The 21,668-nt window shown below is 35.1% G+C and overlaps 1 protein-coding gene across 1 annotated transcript in view; it reads right to left on the bottom strand.

Annotated features, from left to right (window-relative positions):
- The window catches only part of IREB2 (iron responsive element binding protein 2), a 43,554-nt gene that overhangs the window by 2,071 nt on the left and 19,815 nt on the right, over positions 1-21,668 (bottom strand). Inside the window, exons 6-21 of the mRNA XM_069481509.1 lie at positions 19,805-19,874; positions 19,123-19,306; positions 17,981-18,120; positions 15,444-15,615; positions 14,103-14,203; positions 12,009-12,125; positions 10,753-10,912; positions 9,866-10,001; positions 8,629-8,713; positions 8,079-8,235; positions 7,641-7,765; positions 5,822-5,926; positions 5,587-5,729; positions 2,522-2,669; positions 2,313-2,435; positions 99-284 (exon numbers count right to left, since the gene is read on the bottom strand). Coding sequence (XP_069337610.1) covers positions 99-284; positions 2,313-2,435; positions 2,522-2,669; positions 5,587-5,729; positions 5,822-5,926; positions 7,641-7,765; positions 8,079-8,235; positions 8,629-8,713; positions 9,866-10,001; positions 10,753-10,912; positions 12,009-12,125; positions 14,103-14,203; positions 15,444-15,615; positions 17,981-18,120; positions 19,123-19,306; positions 19,805-19,874 — 2,152 coding nt within the window. The remainder of the gene's footprint in view (positions 1-98; positions 285-2,312; positions 2,436-2,521; positions 2,670-5,586; positions 5,730-5,821; positions 5,927-7,640; positions 7,766-8,078; positions 8,236-8,628; positions 8,714-9,865; positions 10,002-10,752; positions 10,913-12,008; positions 12,126-14,102; positions 14,204-15,443; positions 15,616-17,980; positions 18,121-19,122; positions 19,307-19,804; positions 19,875-21,668) is intronic.

The raw sequence follows: 21,668 nt of genomic DNA, 5'->3' as shown, positions 1-21,668 counted from the left end.
ATTAGAATACAATTTATAGCAATTGTTTCTTATTCGATTTATAACCATTTCTTTGAGTACAGAATGCACAATCACATATTTGAGAATTTTAGAAATACCTGAATATTTAATGTAATCCCAGGAGACAGTTCTTGAGGAAATGTTAAAGAAAATGTTTCTCTGCCAGAGAGGCCCAAGGAATCTGCATTTTCTCCTGGAAGGAACTGAAGTGGAGCTATGCCAATTCCAATCAAATGATCTTTGTGTATTTTTTCATAACTTTCAGCCAAAACAGCCTTTACACCCTGTAACAAATGTGCATTTTATTTCCTCCAGTCACTTGTAAAAGTTGATTCACTGAGCATTCAAAGGGGGGGAAAATCTACTTTGGCCTTTCTATAAACACTTTTAATCTAATACCTCATATGAATCATGTTCTATCAAAGTATTTATACAAGGCCTTTATAGATTATTTTTCTGGCTTTTTCTGGAGTTATTCTGACTCCCCCTCTGCTGCTCCAGGGTTAAGTACTACCCTTGCCTACCACATAGTAAAAGCTCTATAAATGGGGTGGCTGCTTTGACCTCAAATAGGGCTCAAGAGGATTGCTATTCAAACATGGCACATGTGTTCTTCAACACTCTCTTGAAATGCCACTGAAATAAAGGAATAAAGAAGGTATAAACTCACAGCAACAACGGGAATAGGATGAGAGAATTCTATAAATATTAGTATTTAGAAGATCGGTAATTGACTTAGACAATGTTGAAACTACAGAATGATATACTGAAATCAGAGTGATATTAATAAGGTCTGAGTTAATCTGTGACATAAAACCCAGGAAAAACTTGAGACTCAGAGGCATGAGGTTCTTGGCACACTGGGAATACTGGTCAGAAGTCAAGTTTATAAAAAGCAAGTAAGATCTCCAGCCCAATCGCCACTCCAGAAGAGCTGAGGTTTATTCTCTGGAGAAAATGAGCTAGAGAGGTTCTAGACTTGTGTTTTGCAACTTTTTTCATTATTGCCTACCTCAGGAGCCCTTTAAGATAATTTTTCCTTAAACAAGTCTTCCTCTTCACCTCCTCTTCCTCTGAAATTTTGATACCACATACTGTTTATCTGTTTATATACTATATGTTTATCTGTACTTTACACATAAAAAGTTTTTTTTTTTTTTTTTTAATAACCTAAGGACCAATTTTCATCCCTTGGGAGTGCCATTACTGCTGCTGATAATGCATTTTCTAGACTAAGGAACACTGGGCAAAGGGAAGGCTGGGGGTTAGGATACCAGATTGGAAATAGGGGGATTAAGTATAAGTCTCCATCCTGAATGAGTCTACTTCCTTGAAGAAACTGAATGGGCTCAGAAAAACTACTTACAGATAATGACATATAGGGCTCTCTCAATGAAACTGGCAGCTTATCACCCAATCATGTGCAGCAAGCACCACCAATTGACAAAACCCAATCCCCACCAACAGCTTGTAATCAGTTTTTTAACATCTAACTAAATGGACAGCCAAGGATCACCCATTATATGAGGAAAGCCTCCAACATAAAAAACAGAGGCTAAATAAATTTTCAGAATAAAAAGAACCTATACCTATAATACTTATAATTAATATCTCAGAAGGATAAGAATTTGGTTTATTGCTATAAGTTCTCAGAATATTTGCATTTTAAAGGAGAAATTAAAGATTCAAAAAGAATGATGTTTTCGTGATATGCTATGAGGGTTGTGTTTTGGTCAGCCTTTTTACAGCTACAATTGTAAAGAGAGGCGCTTGTGAGTATGAAATAGCAGAAAGCGTATGTCACATGACTATTCCCTCCAGTAGATGGTCTATCTGCCCTGCAACAAGTAAACAGTCTCGGAAGAAATGTCTTCCTGGCCAACAGCCAGGTACCAAAATCTCCTATGAGGGTGGGGGAGAAGTGAAACTTGGCCCACTACTTCTGAGTCTCTTAACCCCTGATAGAGCAAATCAGAGAAAATTAAATGAAAAGGAGGCAAGTAAAACTACTAGCAGGTATAAACAATTATTATAAAGTAATAGGTTTAGAACAGAATTTCCTTTCCCTCTACTATATTGACTCCTTCAAATAAGACTGGATGTACATTTAAATCAAATTCACAGTATTAAAATGTAACTAACAACTAGATGAATACAAAATATTATCTAAGATCACTGAAAAAAACCTTTGAGATTCAAATAAGCATTAAAAAATCCAAATATGCAAAATAAACTTTGACAGGATATTACTGACCAAAGGGAACATGTAAAACCCATTGAAGCTTAAGATGATAAATTTTAAGAATAAATACCAGTAAATATGGTCCTTTGGCAGCCCAGTCTCTTGAGTTTCCTGAACCATATTTTTTTCCTGCTAAAATAATCAGCGGGATACCTTCTTTCTGGTACAGCTCTGCAGCCTCAAATACATCTAGCTGTAGATTAAAACAAACACAAAAATCTTTAATACAAAATTTTGATCCAGTTAACAACTGCCTAAACACTTTGTATACATCCTTACCGACTGTCCTGATGGAAAATGAATTGTTTTGGGAGCTGGCTTTCCAATAAACTTATTAAAAAGCTTGATATTTGCAAAAGTACCTCTTGTCATCACAGCATCATTACCCCTTCGGGCTCCATAAGAGTTGAATTCTCGAGGGGTAAGGCTATAAGAAAGTTACGGAAAGTCAGTTTTCATTCCAGATGGAAAATAATGACATATTATTGAGTTGTAAAACTTATTCAAAAACACTTTTTCATTCGGTAAAATTTCAAGCATGTACAAAAGTAAAAACACAACAGTGAATGTCCATGTACCTATCACCAGGCAATAATAATCAACTTATGGACTCTTTGTTTCTTCTACAGTCACCTCCATTAGATTATTTTGAAGCAAAACTCAGATACATTATAACTGTATACATTTCAGCATGTTTCTCTAAAAGATACAGACTCTTTTTTGGGGGGTGGGGAGACAGGGTCTTACTTTGTTGCCCAGGATGATCTCAAATTGGGATTACAGGCATGAGCCATTGTACCTGGCCTTGCCATGGACTCTTTATACCATCTTTGGGCCAGGTATGGTGACTCACGTCTGTAATCCTGGCACTCTGGGAGGATTGCTTGAGCTCAGGAGTTTGAGACTAGTCTGAGCAAGAGAGAGACCCCGTCTCTACTAAAAATAGAAAAAATTAGCTGGGTGTGGTGGCACACACCTCGCCTGTAGTCCCAGCTATTCGAGAGGCTGATATTCGAGAGGCTGAGGCAGGAGGATCGTTTTGAGCCCAGAGTTTGAGGTTGCAGTGAGCTATAATGACGCCACTGCACTCCAGCATGGGGAACAGAGCAAAACTCTGCCTTAAATAAATAAACATACAAAACCCACCATCTTTATGTATACATATTAAAAAAACACAATAATTTCTTCCTGTCAGATACGTAGTCAATATTCATACGTCCCTGACCTTTCCCCATTCTATTTTTTTTTCAAGTTGTTTTGTTCAAGTCAGGGTTCAAATGCACTTCATAAATGCATTCAGTTGATCTAAAGTCTCTTTTATAGTTGACCCTTAAACAACACAGGTTTAAACTGCGAGGGTCGACTTATATGTGGATTTTCAGTTGAACGTGGATCGAAAATATAGTGTTTGCGGGATGAAGAAATTCTCATATACTGAAGGCTAACTTTTCATATATGTGGGTTCTGCAGGACCTAGTGCAGGACTTGAATATGCATGGATTTGGCTATATGCGGGTGGTCCCAGAACCAACCCACTACACACACCGAGGGACAACTGTGTATATTCCCTCTCCTCCCCACCCTCTTGTACTTTATCTGAAGAAATTAGGTCATCTGTTATATAGCTTTCTGTATCTGTAAGATTGTATTTACTGCACCTCCACAGTATCATTTAACATGTTCTTCTGTCTTCTGTGTTTCTTGTAAACCAGATGTCAGATCCAGTGGCTTGATAAGATTAGAGTTTTTACTTTTTGGCAACAGTGTTTCATAGGTTGTATGTACTTCCCTCAGGAAGCACATGATATTCAATTGTCTTTTTCTGGAATATTATCACCGATTGATCATCATGGTCTAGACTGATGATTTCATTAGAGACCGCAAAATGGTGATTCTCTAATTCAATCATTTCTTCTTCATTTTTTGGGTGGAAAACTTCTATAAAGACAGACTTTCCTTCATCAAGGATTTGGTTATACTGAAATACATCCCATAGAAGAAAGGCTGGTTAAAGACTTGATTGTTTACCAGTTTTCAAAATAATGAGCTGGTTCCCCGTCATTTTCTGAAAGTAATTAATATGATGATTTTTGTGATTTTTCTTTTAATATCATTTATGAACTCATGAATTTAAATATACTTAATGTTTCAATCCCTTCTAGTTATTATTCTTATTGATGCTCAACATGTCCCATCTTTGAGCAGTAACAAATTCAGGTTGGATCCTGAGTAAAGCTATACATTATTATTACATGTCAAACCAAGCTACATAGCACTGATATTTATAAAACATCTCAATGAAAAATCTTGTCATTTGAATTGTTCAAGCATTAAATAAGCATTCAAAAGCTAATCAGTCAGCAGTACTGCAACTTCTGCTTTTTGCAAAACTTTGTCTCTGGTGTCAAAATAGTCCATTGTTAACAAAACAATTCTACTTTATTAATCATGTATAAATGAAATAAAATCTGCCTCGTTTTAGATATTTTCAATATAAATGGCCTTTACATTCACATTTATTGTTCCTGTAAAATTTTATATTCAAGGCCGTGCGTGGTGGCTCACGCCTGTAATCCTAGCACTCTGGGAGGCCGAGGTGGGAGGATCGCTCAAGGTCAGGAGTTGGAGACCAGCCTGAGCAAGAGTGAGACCCCGTCTCTACTAAAAAAATAGAAAGAAATGATTTAGACAGCTAAAAATATATACAGAAAAAATTAGCCAGGCATGGTGGCGCATGCCTATAGTCCCAGCTACTCGGGAGGCTGAGGCAGAAGGATTGCTTAAGCCCAGGAGTTTGAGGTTGCTGTGAGCTAGGCTGTCGCCACGGCACTCTAGCCCGGGCAACAGAGCGAGACTCTATCTCAAAAAAAAAAGAAAAAAATTTTTTTTACATTCAAGAAGCAGAAATTCATTGTCTTTTGGTTTGATACACATCAATCCTAGCCTCATGCATGTACATTTTGTAGCCCATAAAACACACATTTAGATTCTGTACTCCAATAATGGGAAGCTGGTTAGAACCAAATGATCAGGCTTCATTTGGTAGGTCAAACCAAGCTGACTTTTCAACAAAGTAGCAATGAAAAAGAAAAATCTTATTTCTAATCAGTTGTTTATATAGACTATAATTTTATAGACTCAATTTAAAACAGACACTTCAATTTCTAAAGTTATAAGCAAAGGTGCAACAGGTAACCCCCAGTTCTTGCTTAAGTCAAATACAATGACAATCAGACACCTATGATAGCATGTATTTACTGGATAAAAGAACATGACCAGTTGAAGCCTCTTAATCAGTGAGAAAGACGACAAAACAAAAACACTCTAAAGCCATGTACACATACCCTCTGTTTGTCAAATACTTAGCGGCAGCACTATTCCTCGCGATACTTCCAGCAGGTGATATATGATCTGTTGTGACAGAGTCTCCCAAATATAGTAAGACATGGGCATTTTCAATAGGCTGGAGTGCAACTGGCTCTTTGGTCTAAAAGGTAAAAGTTCAAGGCATTTAACTCTTCACAAGAGCTCTGAGTTTATAACAATCTTTAAAAGATCAAACAGTAAAACAGTACTTACAAGTTTATCAAAAAATGAAGGACATCTGATATAAGTAGATTTTAAATCCCATGGAAACAAAACTGAATCTGGTGCTTCTAAGGAATTCCACCGTTTATTTCCCATCTGTGAGTATGGTTTTGGTTGATGAACCAAAAGAAAGATAAAAAGAACTCAGAAGAAGAGGCTTATAAAAATGATCAAGGGAATAAAATAGTATGTAGGTCAGAATGAAAAAAAAAGGGCTAATCCATATGGAAAGAAAGCTAAAACAGTGTATTCTATAAAACAATAACATGTTTGGACAGAATAATTAAAGATCTGTTCATCAAATTCCAGCACACCAGATCTTCAGGAACACCCTAAGAGGTAAGTTTCAATATAAACTGAACATATATTTGTCCCATATCACTGCCTTCAAACTATATCCAAAAATCTCACCATTCCTCACCACCCCCACTGCTACCCCAATGGTCCATCCCATCAACATCTTTTACCTTGGACTGCTGCAATTGGTCTTCCAATGACTCCCCTTCTCACCCTACTCGGGGTATTAAGATTGTTCTGTTTTTTTTTCCCTGAAGAGACAGGGTCTTGCTCTGTCGCCCAGGCTAGAGAGTAGTAGCACAATCATAGCTCACTGCAGCCTTGAACTAACTCCTGAGCTCCAGCAATCCTCCAGCTTTAGGCTCCCAAGTAGCTGGGACTACTACAGCTACACACCACCATGCCTGGCTAATTTTTTCTCTTTTTTTTTTGTAGAGACAGGGTCTCACTATGTTGCCCAGGCTGGTCTGAACACCTGGCCTCACGCAACCCTCCCGCCTCGACCTCTGGAAGTACTGAGATTACTCACAGGTGTGAGCCACTACGCCTGGCCAAGACTGTTCTTATAATGGCCTAAAATTCCCTAGGTGAACTGGGCCTCCATCTTCTCTCTGACATCACTTCCTACTATCATCCTTATTCACTATGCTCTAGACACACTGCCCTCTGTAAGGTTCCCTACTTAAGGCCTTTTCCCTGATTGTCCCCTCTACCTGGAAAGCCCTGCTCTTTGCTCAGATACATGGCTAACTCATTCACTTCCTTCAAAACTTTGCTCAAATGTCATCTTTTCAACTACGCTATAAAACTTCAATCTGCTCCCCAAATTTTGCACAATTGATCCTCTTTACCCTCACCTATTTTTTCTACAGTACTTACTACTTTTTAACAAATAACAAATATTGTATAATTTACCTAATTCTCTTTACAGTTCATTGTCTACCTTTCCCTGTGAGAATTTTGTGTTTTGTTCACTGATGTATTCCAAACACCTTGAAGGGACTCAATAAATATTTGCTAAGTACCTTTTCTCCCCTCATATTTATATTGTCTGTTCTTAAAAACATATGTATTTGCGTGCATGTGCATAAAAACACCTCTGGAAAGATGCGTTTACATCTTTGTTGCTCTACAGAGGTTGCTCTACATAGGTGAAGTAAATGGCTGGGAAATTGGTAGGAGTGAGATTTCACTGTTTGCTCTCATTTCTTTCAAATTTGGAACCATCTGAATGGGATTGACAAATAAGGGCAGTTTCTATGAAGTGTACCCACATTCACGATGCCAAATATAAGTGCTTGCTATACACTTCCAATAAGTAAATAAAATCAATTGTAACACTCTAAGCCATTCTCTTTGTAATTACAGATTCCAGATATAAAATGACTTATTAAAAAAAACCTGTACATACAAAATAATATAATTTTAATTTTTATTCTATTCAGAAAGATGCATGAAATAAAAGAACACTGCAATTTGATTAAATTACTAAAGAAACAAATAAGACTCTTACCTCTATTTTCTCTTTTAATGTTTTAAACATGGATAGTATAACATATTCTTCTTCTACCTGATGAACTTCTTCTCGACTAGGCCAAATGTCATGCAGGTAAATGTTTTTGCCAGCAGAGTCAATACCTGGTTAAAAAATTTGAATGTGATATTCAGTATAAAAATAACTCCTTCAAAATGTTCACAACTTTTCAAAGACATACCATAGAAACCAAGTAAATTATTCAGCAACAGGATGCTTCAGGCTTAAGCAGCTGGAAGAACTAATTACTTGCATTTTATTTTCTTCACATGAACAGAGAGATTAATAACTATGCATTATCACAAGTTTTCCTGAAATAATTCAAAGAATGGATAGTCTAAGAAACAGTTAAAAAATATAGCAACTTCTGGGGGAAAAAGTGTGTGTAGGTACACGTATACATAAAGGAAAAGATACCTAAAGGCTCTGTCTGGAAATCTATATTCACTGTGCCCGCTATGGCATAAGCTACCACTAAGGGTGGAGAGGCAAGATAATTGGCACGAACACAATCACAAAGGCGACCTTCAAAATTTTTGTTTCCAGATAAAACTCCACAGGTAACCAAATCACCCTGAAAAAAAACACACACACATAAACATGTTCAATCCAAGAGATGTTACAAATTTCGATAATCATATATAAGCAATATCAAATATTACAGTCTGATGGCTAGACAATCAAAAAACACATTACTAATTTTTAGATACAGAACTATCAATCCTGTAAATAAACTAAAAAAAAAAATAAAACAAAACCCAAAAACTAATTCCTTATATTATTAAGGAATTATTTCAAGGATCTAGAAATGATTCTTTGAATCATTTTAACATTTACATTTAACATTTACTCTTTCCAGGAGGTAGAAAGACTATGGAATATAAACACATCAATATATATTTTCTATAATTTAATAACAAAACATAGTTAAGAAAATTTAGATGTCTTGCTGATCCACACATTTTACCTGTTTTACTGCACTTAAAACTGCTTCTGATAAGGGTGCTGTATTTCCCACACATGTTGAACATCCATAGCCAACTATTTCAAATCTGCATTTCAAAAAACAAATGTGATTGGATGGTACATCACAATATGTATAAAGAAAGGACAAATTTTCTCTTTTATTTCCATCATTGCAATAAGGTTACTTAAAACAATATTCATGACACATGGATTAACCTTCATCGATACATTCATTTTCACATTTTAGCAATTAAGTCTAACTCTCAGGCATGCTATTTGTAGTGAATACAAACCTTTCAGAGAGCCTTGACATTTAGGACATTCCCTGTTAGGTCAATAGCACCTATCATACGCTGCACAAGAAAATTCCTCAAATACTACTTGCGAGGAATATAAGATGACCTTTTAAAAAATTGATATTGGACTTCCATCCAAATGGGTTTAAACTGTAAAGTATCAAAAGGATCTGACTGTAATAATCTGACCAAAGCACCCAAAAGAGGCACTGTAACTGGGCACCCTGATGGGAGTAAATCTTTCATTTCTCAACCAATTAAACCCAACAAGAGTCTCTGACTATGATTCCAAGATGATATAACTAAAAGATTAGAGGTATAATGCTCTAAATTACTTTCAGATGCTGTCCTGAAAGCAAACAATCCAAAATTTATCAGTTTTGCAAAGGAACTGGATGATATATGTAAGATAATCCAAAATATACACTGAAAACACAACTAACGTCAATTATTGCTTTTGATTACATAAAAAATATGAAAGTTATTTTCTTTAAAGTCCAGGGACAACTTAACCTATGTATTACAGATCTAATACCTCACAAAACCTCAATTAAGACAATTTACTCAATAAATACAATCTATAAGATTTCATTCTTTTCTGAATTGATCTACACAACTCATGAAAATTATATACTACTTGGTACCATCTCTTTTACTGTCTGTCATTGTTATCTGGTTTTACTTATTTTACTACTGAGCACCAACTAAGTATCCTGAAGCTAAGATCATAACTTATAAGTAGCCAACCAGCACCTTGCTCACTAGATATACCCAATAAATATTTGCAAGTGATAAGGCCTCAAAGATTGCGTGACAACAGTAAGGTAACAAATACAGCTAAAGCATATTTTTTCAATCTTCTCTTTGTATATGAAAAGCCCCAATAAACAGCATCAATACTTACTGAATACAATGTCAATAAAAGTAATAACTGTCACTTACCCAAGCTTACTAAGGTACGGTAATACTCCACTTGAGCTGAGGTAATGTGTAACCATCCCACTGCCTGGAGATAAACTTGTTCTTATATAAGGTTTAACACGCAGACCAGCTTCAACAGCCTTTTTAGCCAAAAGACCTGCACAGTCAACAAACAATGATTTTTTTATGGCAATGTTTCTTTCCTTCTTTCACTCATACTAAAGTAGGACGTGAAAAAGGTCTATTTATCGATAAATTTATTGTCATTATTTTGTCCATTTTATCTATTGATTTATTTAAAATAAATTAAAAATTATAGTAAATATACCAGCTTTTATGTTGTAAATTAATAAGGTACAGGCTGACATCACATCATTCACACAAATGGAAAATAAGGATGCACATACAGAGTAGATATTAACTGAACCATTTTTTAATGGCATAATCACACTACACTAAGGGCAATTTAACACTGTATATGATTTTATACAATTAATGAATTGTTCCAATGTGCATACAAATAGATTTCATTTACAATCTTTGTCAATACAATGATTTTTTGACTTCTTTTATAACTCTCAATGAAATCTAGCACACTGTTACCATTAACTTCTAATAGATAATCAAGAAATATCAGCTAATTAACTATACACACTTCTAAATTAACAGAAGCAGATGTGACCCAAAATTAATAGACGTGTAAGTTATAATAAAAAAATTACCTTCTATGTAATAAAAACAAAATAACATAAATCAAACTTAAGACCTAATAAAAATCTTAGAAAGTCTCTGAATATCAAATGTTAGCTACTGATACTCATGCGTAATCTAAGAAACAGAAAGTGAATAAAACAGAAAGCATATAATTTAGGGGGAAAAAAAATGTATGGCCATAAACCACAGCCTACCTGCAGCAAGCATGACAGATGGATTACAATTATTGGTACAACTGATAACTGCAGCAATGACCACTGATCCATGAGACAGCTTATATTCACTTCCTTCATAATGAATAGAGACGATATCATTTTGTTTTTCAGCTGCAATTTGGAAGCCTTTAAATCCAACCTATACAAATTTGCACACAAATATAAACTAAATATTCTGGATAAGTATAGGAAAAAAATCTGGTAGAAATACAACAGACACCTGACACTGATGATTTAACATTCAAAATTCCAACTGTGAGTGATGCTGAAGGCCTATAACATTCAGTAGTTGTAATTTAGCTAAAGCACAAATTTGAATAGTTACAATAGGAGTCTGGTGGTGTTCAGAAGCAAAACTTTTATATTCCAAGTGAGTTCAGCCAACTACCCAGAATCCGGATCTTATTTGGATTGGTTGTCTTTTATTCATTCCTACTTACAGTAATTCTTAATAGATGGTACAAACTTTTTTCTATTAAAAATGGCCCTCAAGATTTGCTCCAAAATGATCCTATGTGTGTCAGTGCATATAGATGAAATACAATAGGCTATGAGTTGGTAATTGTTGAAGCTGGATGATAGCTATACGGCAATTCATTACACTATTTTCTTTCTGTACAAGTTTAACATTTTCCAAATAAAGAGTCAAATCATAAAAAGGCTGTGAAAAGAAGGGCTACTAGTTCTCATAATAGAACAGAGAAAATGACAAGATTGACGCCATGATTCTCAGACAGAAAATACAAACCCCCAAAATCCAAAGAGATCACTTACTACTCAGTTACATTTTAACAAATTTTATAAGAGTAATTACAGTGTCATAGTTTTTTTCCTAGTCGAGGAAATTACAAAAGACTAGAACAGTGCTATCTAATAAAACTTTCTGTGACAATGTAAGTGTTCAACATCTATTCTGTCCAATACAAGAGCCACAGTCACATGTTTCTCTTCAGCACTTGAAATGAGGCTACTGTGAATAACAAACTCAATTTTAAATTTTATTTAATTTTAATTTAAATAGACACAATCAACCTCTGACTCTCACACTAAAAGTGGAAATAACTCACCAAATGACTGACTTGCACATCAGACAGAAGGAAAATAAGCGGGCTGCTGGTGTGTGCCATAATATATAAAAATATAGCAGTTGATTGAGTTTATGGGTCACCTTGTTGGTTCTTTATTACTTAACACAAAGCATATTGACAAATAAGTATAGCAATAAAGAAACCTACCTTTTCATTTAAGCAAGCCTGGAAATCACTTTTCATATCTGTCACAGCAACTCTATCCTGAGGTCTTTTTGGACCACTGACAGATGGAACTATTGAATTCAGATTAATCTGGATCACCTAGGAAATGAGAGAGAAGAGGAAGAGAAGGAATTAGAATTCCTAAGTACAAATTCCAATTTAAGCATAACTTTCTGAGGCCGAATGAATATATTCATCTATTTTAATGCAATCTGTTTTAATAGTGAAAATAAGGATTTTAAAACAAGCCCATTTAAATTTATGAAATGTAACATGAAAATTTGCTAAAAGCAAACTAGCAGATCAGTATATAACCAAACTACTACAATACTAATTGTACTCTCTACATAAAATCTGTGGTTTCCCAAGTGTGTTTTCTCCCACAAAGATGAACACTGTCTTAACAGATGTCCAATGATAAAGTAGATGCCGATGCCAGCTATCAACTTATTGCCTCTGAGCGCCAAATTCACCTTTCCTTGCCTGCTCTGTGATCATGGAGGTAAACGGTTAGTGCACTTCTCCTTTCTCATCCTGCATGATGTGAAGCCTGGTCAACAGAGGGTGCTGGAGGGACACAGCAGAAAAAGAGGTTTCTCTTCCTGGTTCCAGAAGTCTTGTTGGCCAGACTCCTGCAGACTAGGCTTTAATTCCTTGGTTAAGAAATCATATTTTGTTAAAATCCCACTTCACAACTGGGTTTCTATTTATTTCTTTTCCTATTTCTACTATTTCCTTTGTGAATTTTATGTGGCTATAGCCAATTTGAAACTTTCTTTTCACTATAGTTTTTCATTATTATTCAACAGCCATGTTTATTCTGACTGATCCTAACCATCTTTCTTATATTTTCATTTAATGGATTCAGGTGATGCTAGTCTTTGCCCTTAAGTATGCATTTAAGGAGTTTCTCTTGAAATCCACGTCCTGATGACTTTAGTTTTATTTCTTAATACAGTCAGGTTTTTTAAACAGGCAAATTTATTTCATTTTATTCTACCAATCAAGTTTTTCCATCTAATTTTTCTTATTCTTTTCAGTATGTCTTTTTTTAAAATGTGGACAAAGCACTAGAATCAATAAATAGAGGTGAAAGCAATCAGAAAATGATCAGAGAAGTTAAAAGTGTCACACAAATCCAATTCCTACGGTTCTATATTAGCTCTTCAATATATCGATATGTATTCATTTATTCACCTAACACATTTACTGAATATTTACTATATACCAGGCCCTGTTCTAGGAGCTGGGGATATAACACCAAACAAAACAAAGTTCCTGTCTTCATGGAGCTTACTTGTATTCCAGTGCGGGAAAGACAAACAAGTATATCAATTAACAGATAATGTCAGGTAGGAACATGGTATGAAGAAAAACCAAGCTGGGCAAGAAAACAGATTTCCCCACAAAAAATAGCTTAATAGTTAATCAAACCCATGATAACATCAAGTTATAGATCCTTGACATACTCCTAGAAAATGAATTTTACTAAAATTAAAATTTTCCTGAAAGTGATTTCTATTTCAATATAAATTTTCAACAGATAAGAAATAGTTGCTAAAATAATTTTAAAACTAACACTTAAGACCACATAACAGGGTATCTCCTTAACAGTGGAATTTTGCAAAATATAGTCATAAACCACATACAGACATAATCAAAATTATTTTGGGAGAGATAATACAGTACTCTTATAAAGTAGGCAAGAATTAAGAGCTAATATTATGTTTTAAACACTAAAAAATCAGACTTCATAAAATGTTACAAAATTCATAAAAGTGTAAAATTAATGAATAAAAGGACTGGGCCACAAATGCATTTCTTAAATAATAACTACCCCTTATTGGGCATTTACTATGTGCCTGGAACTGTCCTATGAATTTATATTTAATCTAAGAATCCTACGGTTCATATATGATTGTACATTTAAGAGATGAAGAAACTGAGGCAGAAAGGCTAAATAAATTGCCAAAGGTTATGCAGTTAATAAGTCTCAGAGCTGGGATTCAAACCTAGGTGGTCAGGCTCCAGAATTTATACTCTTAACTACTAGTAGATGGCTTAATTTGCATATACCTGGGAATATTCAGGTTCTCCTGAAGAATTCTCATCATTTCGAAACAATTTCACAGCTTTAAGGTATGTTTCCATTGACTCGAGTTTGGCTTTGTCAAAACCTAAAAAAAAGATGAACAAAGCAAAACCCAGTAAGGAATTTTGAAATCTTTGGGGGAAAGGGTCCTGAATTCCAGTGATGAGCAAGAAATAAATATTACTTGCATATTTATTTACATTTCTCTTTCTCACTCTCCTGACTCTTGAGAATCCACCACCTGAGAAAACTACATGGAGAAGCCACATGTGGGTGTTTTGCCAGACAGCCCTAGCCAAGTCCCCAGCTGACAGCACACATTCACTGTCAGACAAGTGAGTGGACCAAGCCTTCAGGATTCCAGGCACTAGCTTTCAAATCTTGCAGTTGAGGCCCAGGCTTCATGAAGCAGAAACAAGCTGTCCCCACTGTGCCCTGTCTGGATTACTGAACCACTGAAACTGTGAGGCAATAATCATTGCTGTTATAAACCACTAAATTTTAGGATAATTTGTTACATAGTAACAGATCACTAATATCTTAACTCAGGTAAATATGCGAGGAATAAGGTACCTCTAACCATTTCTCTCTTGAATGTTCTACCAACCAAAATTCAGAAGTTCTGCACCCTATGGAGACCATTCCCTCCAGGGTTCCATATGACCAGTTAACCACTTTGCCATTTGATTCATTAACTTATAATAATCTGACCCCAAAGTGAAGAATACTAGACTATATCCGCCCCCAATATCTATGATTAGATGCCCTACGAAATATCACCACATTTCAGTTTTGCAGGTACTTTCTATTTTAAGTTAAACAATCAATAGAAGATCAAAGTTCTTAGTAATCAGGCTGCAAAAAGATTTGGAACCTGCAGCCCTATGTTGCTTTTTGCAAAATTATATGCTTCTTGTTCTTTAGATAGAACAGTGATTTCCAAGTCCTTTTGTCTGGTGGCTCCTCTACTCCTGGATGTGGAAGGGAACAGCTGTGAATATGCTCAAGGCTGACTTCCATTAAACTGTAACCACTGATCCTTAAGAAAGGGTGAAAGTATCCATCATTATGGGGGAATAATGAAGTGAGGATCAGGGGTCTGAATAATTCCTTTAAATCGCTGTCAGTGGGTTACAGGGAACTAGCGTTTGAGAAGATAACACTCTTCAGAGACATCTGATACAGCTAGAGAGCCACTGTTTAAAAAGAAGATAATTTCACAAATACTAAATAACATGTATAAGGTAGTAATTATTATAAAATATTGTCAGGCAAATACATTGGAAATGTAACACATTTATTCTAAGGATCTTTTATCTTCTTACCTGTATGTTCTAAATGTTTTAGTGTCACATTGTCAACAGGGAAAAAGCTGAGGATAGCACCATATTCTGGACACATGTTTGCTATTGTAGTTCGATCAACTATAGATAACTGTGAAACTCCACTTCCAAAAAACTCAACAAACTTTCCAGCCACTCCTACTTGCCTGAGGTGCTATATAAAGAGATACACAAAAACACACACAAAATCAGTAATGACAAGATTAGCATGGACTTCCTGAAAACTACAAAATCTAATTTTTAACCAACACTGATGAGGGTGAAGGAAAAAGATACTTCATTGCTCTTATTAAACATCAACTCATTCTGGTTTCGCAGGTATTTTAAGATAAATAATCAATAGGAGAGTGGTCCAGTGTCACTGTTTATCAGGGTGCGGTGGTTTGTGCCTATAATCCCAGCTACTCAGGAGGCTGAGGCAGGAAGACTGCTTGAGCCCAGGAGTTTGAGGCTGCAGTGAGCTACGACAGTACCACTCCACTCCACTCCAGCCTGGGCAACAGAGTGAGAGACCCAGTCTCTTAAAAAAAAAAAAAAAAAAAAAAAAAGGAAACAAAGAAAGACAAGGAAAAGAAAGGGAGGAAAAAAGGGTCTGAAAGCTCAAGATGGCTATGATTCACATTTTACTGTCTCTGAAATCAGAATGCACCTTAGACTCAACGGTATGTGCGTTTAGCCGAAAGTCCTTTTTCTGGTCTTAGCAGTACATTAAACAGTGGTGCTTTTAACCACTGGTGGCATCTTAGACTTAATGAAATACTAATATACTGATGAAACCGTATATTTAAATAAAAATTACATACTAGCTAAACACAAATTCTTCAAATTACAACTAGTGGCACAAATATTTACAGCAACAATAATTACAGGCAATTTCCAATTTGTTAGAATTTTTAACACAATGTTTCAAACTTATTTCCTTTTAAAATCATTTTTCTTAGTTACTATCAAGTAACCCAAACAGCTACTCATCTTTTCTAAATTGAAAAATGGGTATGAGGAAAGTGCCTAGGGAGGTGAGAGTAAAACTACCCTCAACCTATGAATAATATTAAGTCCTAACGTTTTAGAGGTGTAGGGAGTACTTAAATTTTAACTCTTTTTTATAGATATAGAAACTCAAACCTTAAAGATATTTCTTTATATTTATGGTGATAGTTTTAAAGTTGAGAGAAATACAGATTAGATACACCAAGTCAAATGCTACTTGTATCAAATTAATGACATACCACAATATTTACATTTTGGAAAACAATACATGATTAATCCCATAAAGATCACGAATAGAACAGGACCTCAAAAATGCAGCAATAATATATTCAATAAATGCAAACATACATAATTTTTTGTAACAATAAGCTAAAATGTCAAAAACATAGTAATGTTAAGGAAAAACAAAGCAAGAGAAGTCCAAAAAGCAGCATTAATTTTCAGGATGTCTGAAGTAAAGAATTGATTTCTCTAAAAACATAATGGGATATTCCTTTTCCTTTAGGAATAATCCTGCAATTCCCAGTTTAACTTCTTGATCTTTTGGTACCATACACTGAATCAATCATTTCTTTAAGGTGCCAATTTTTTTTCTAATTAGGTAAGAAGGATCAATAACGAATGCTGAGGGAGGCATTATCATTTTCTTACCCTGTAGAGTACCCTGAAAGCCTTCAGATCAATAACCTAACCAAAAATACTGAGATGCTGGGATCCAAATTGGAATTTTATGTGAAACACTTTCCAAGTACTTTCAATCAACAAAATGGGACTTAATCATTAAAATAAAGTTAGTGAAAACCAGAAATTTGGGACGGAGAGTTACAAATAACTGTTCACTAGGAACCCCTGCAGCATATGTATTGATATGTTCAAGCAGCTCAGTCTATGTATTAAAGGCATGCAGCCAATATTTTTAAAATTCAGAGAAAAAGTTTCTACATAATACTTCAAAGAAATGTTAGAACAGCAATAGAAAAATTTGACATATCACATTTCTACAGTCTATATTTTTGAAAACATTATCTAGTAATGGTTTCTAATGGGCAAATACTTCAATGAAAGGAGACAGAATCAACCTTTGCTAAATTAAATATATCTAAAATTAATTTAGTCAACAAGTATTTACTGAGGTAACAAGGCATTGATGAGGCATAATGATTTAGAGCATGGACTCAAGAACTCAACTTACTATTCAGCTCTAACACCCTCTGGTTAAGTCACTAATTCTGTGTCTCAATTTTCTCACAACTAAAATGAGGACAATAATAGTACCTACACCATAGGCTTGTTATGAGGAATAAATGAGCCGACATATGTCAAGTGAATGACACAACAAATTTTTTGTACTTACTAGTACAAAGCAATTGTTATGTTTGCTGTTATTACTATAACTATAATGACACGGCTAATAATACCAGAGACCTGAGGATGCAGTAATGAACCAGAATCCTTGCTTTCACGGGGCTCCTTCACTTACATAACAATAACGTCCACTAAGCCATACACCTACCACAACTTTAACCTACCTTTGTAATGCCAAGAACAACATCTATGGATGTAACAAAAGCATTTGATGACCCAGTTAACTCACATCCAACCACCTCTGGTAAAGTAAGAGAAACTGGCAGACCAAGCATAACTGCTTCTGTTTCAATGCCTCCAACCCCTAAAGTAATAAAGACAGGTATATTAGCACAGTGTATTTAAAGATAATTTAAGTTATCTCTGTAACATCTACATCTCTAGGTGTTTCACAAGCTTGTCTTACATAGTATCCTACACAGAGTTGTTACATTGCTACTAATGTGGACAATGAACCCAAGCCTTCTCAAAAGAATGACTCTATTTGCATGGTTGGAAAAAAACTGATATTTTACCTTTATACTAAATTCAGTAAACATTTAGTGAGTATTTATTATGCTAGGCACTGTATTATGCTCAAGACAGGGATATGAGTGGAACCTAGTCCCTGTCAACCTCAAGCAGCTCAGTCTAACGAAAAAGACAAAAAAAAAAAACAAAAGACAGAAAGAAAATTAACAATTATAATTCCCGTAAAGAGTAAGTACCGAGTTGGGGGTACATTTAACTCAGTGAGGGGAGCTAAGGCTTTCAGAAGACACATGAGGTTAGTCTTGAAGGAGTTAATAGTGACCCAACATTTCAATAATAAAAGGGATGGTCAGTAGTATGCATTCTGCCAGAAGAACCTATGCAAAGCCATGAAGTACAAAAGAGCACAGCCCACCCAGGTAAATAAACTGTTAGTCTCTAAGATGGGTGTGGGTAAATGGCCAAAGGGGTATCAGGTTGAGAAAGGCTAAGGAACATATAAAATGCTAAGGAATTTGTATTTATAAAGAAGGTCAGGAAGGCCTTGGAAGGACTTTAAACAACGGAATAACCTTTGTAGACATCGTCATCACTCAATTAGTTCACAAATGATAGTGCTGTGCGGGGCACTGTGCAAATTTCTATTCATAAATCCTTTTACCACACTGCTCACAAACCCTTGAATTAAGATTTTGTTGCTGTTGCTGCTATTACAGATGAAAAAAACGGAGCCTCAAAGAGGCCATAAAGACCCACTATTTATGTAATGTTCTTTTGTAATGTTCTTGACATCCTCACCCCTAAAGAAATTAAATATATTGAGTCATTTACTTACCCCACCCCAGAATTCCCAAACCATTCACCATGGTTATATGTGAATCTGTGCCAACTACACTGTCTGGAAAGAGGAGGTCCTCTTCTTCAAAAACCACTCTTGACAAATATTCTAAGTTTACTTGATGAGCCATTCCAGTTCCAGGAGGGATTACAGCTACCTTCTTAAAAACTCTTGAACTCCACTGCAGTTTGTTTAAATTTAAGAAATATATATGTTAGCATTTTATATGAATTTGTGCTCACAAGATATAAATATCGACACTAAAAATATTTTAAACAATGTTCAATACGGTAAATTAAAGTTCACATCACATACTTAAAAAAAGTATATAGATACCGAAACTAAATATATTCATTTTGCAAGCTATTAAAACAAAGTTAGGACAAATGAAAAAGCTCAAATAGTCCAGATAAATGGCAGTAGTCAACTGTATTCTAAGGTTTCTCTGGGATGTGAAGAAAGGAAGGTCCAATGTACAAAAGGCTTGCCCTCCAAGCTCTTAAACTAGAGTCACTGTTTTCAGCTTTCTTTATACACTGGGGTTTCCAGTAAGATTTCATTTGAAGGAACAAAAGGGTTCTACTACTATAAAGCCTCTAAACACCACTAAAGATATAAAAATTGTACCTATCAACATTTTATAAATTCCAATACAAAAATTTCCCTGAATCATTTATACCTTGAAAAATTGAAGCCTCTCTCGATTTCTGCCAAATTCTACTTCTTGATTTTTTAACACTGTTTCAGGTCTAAAAGAAAGAAGAGCTGACATTAAATATAGGTATTACAAAAGAAGATTTGCCTTATTTCTTTCTAAGTCATCATTCTTATGCGCAAATATATACAAACATATTCTTAAAATTCTTGGAAGAACAATGTACTAGACGTCTCAGGATTGTTTTCTTTCAACAAGTTCTGCTTTAAATAACACATTAGAAAGCTATGGAAAGCAGCTGTTATTTTACTACTGAGTATAAGAAAGCCAGGTTCACACCAGTGTACAAAACTGTACAAAATCGGCCGGGCGCGGTGGCTCACGCCTGTAATCCTAGCACTCTGGGAGGCCGAGGTGGGCGGATCGTTTGAGCTCAGGAGTTCGAGACCAGCCTGAGCAAGAGCGAGACCCCATCTCTACTAAAAATAGAAAGAAATCATATGGACAGCTAAAAATATATGTATCAAAAAAATTAGCCGGGCATGGTGGTGCATGCCTGTAGTCCCAACTACTCGGGAGGCTGAGTCAGGAGGATCCCTTGAGCTCAGGAGTTTGAGGTTGCTGTGAGCTAGGCTGACGCCACGGCACTCACTCTAGCCTGGGCAACAAAGTGAGACTCTGTCTCAAAAAAAATAAATAAATAAAAAAAATAAAAAAAATAAAAAAACTGTACAAAATCATTAATAAAAATAAAATGGTAAGCTTTGATGGGTTTTCCAACGCAAGAATAAAGGAGAGTAGTAGCTTATTCAAAAATAAGCATGTACTTTTCCTCCTATTTGACTCTTGTGTCAGTTACACGAGATGAATGTTGACTGACAACATCTCAACATCATTTTATAGTTTAAAAAGAGGTTCTGGCAAAAATCTTTTATTTATCTCACCCCAAATGGAAGGCTCTATTTTATGTATAAATAGTTTGCTTTACATGGATTATAAATATATTTTACATGAATTATTTAAACAGACAAAAACAACTCATCTCTAAACAGTAAACATACTACCAATTTTAGAAAACTATTTTTACCTAAGGGATATTTTTAAAAAATTATTTCAAACAGCTTTAAGTTGTTTATTTCCCTACCAGATAGTGATTAAGTGTCGACGTGAAATGTCAATATAACTTAAATTATACATGTCCTCCAGGGTCCAGATAATTATAGTTGTTTAATTGTCAACTTCTTTTTTTTTTTTTTTTTTAACAAAGTTTGCTTTAATAATTCATGGCTGAGTGATCTTTTGAAGCTAAGCACATGTTAGTGCGATTTTTCTCAGGACCTCAGGGAACACAGCTTTCAAGAGCCACTCCCAATTAATTATTCTACCTTTCCATAGCACTTATGGCTACAAAGTATCATACAAACATTTATTAGCTCATAACCTCACTTCAAATCATGTAGTAATTTCAAGTGCCAAATGTTAAAGCTCTCACCTTTCTACCCCTCAATTTCTTGTTTAAGTCTATAATTAATATTTCATTGATGCATTAAAGAACACAAAAGAGTTACTATTTTCATATAGCCAGGGACCATAATATAACTTATCTTAATACTTTGTACTTTAAAGTCAAAATTGAGGGGAAATGTTACACCACATTGAATTTTTAGAAATAAAAATACACCACTAAGCACTTCACACTTTGCCAGTTATAAAGAACTCACAGACCATACTAAATTCTTAGAAAGGAAGAGCACATGATGAGGTCACTATCACCTCAGGCTTTATAAAAACACTGAGCCCCAGATTTTAGAACTAGAAAAATCTAATTCAGAGACAAAGGAAATAGTGTATTATTTGGCACTTATAATAAATAAGAGTGGATATTATT

The sequence above is a fragment of the Eulemur rufifrons genome, chromosome 2 (assembly GCF_041146395.1).
Source record: "Eulemur rufifrons isolate Redbay chromosome 2, OSU_ERuf_1, whole genome shotgun sequence".
Classification (NCBI taxonomy): Eukaryota; Metazoa; Chordata; class Mammalia; order Primates; family Lemuridae; genus Eulemur; species Eulemur rufifrons.
This window is presented reverse-complemented; position numbering and strand designations above follow the sequence as displayed.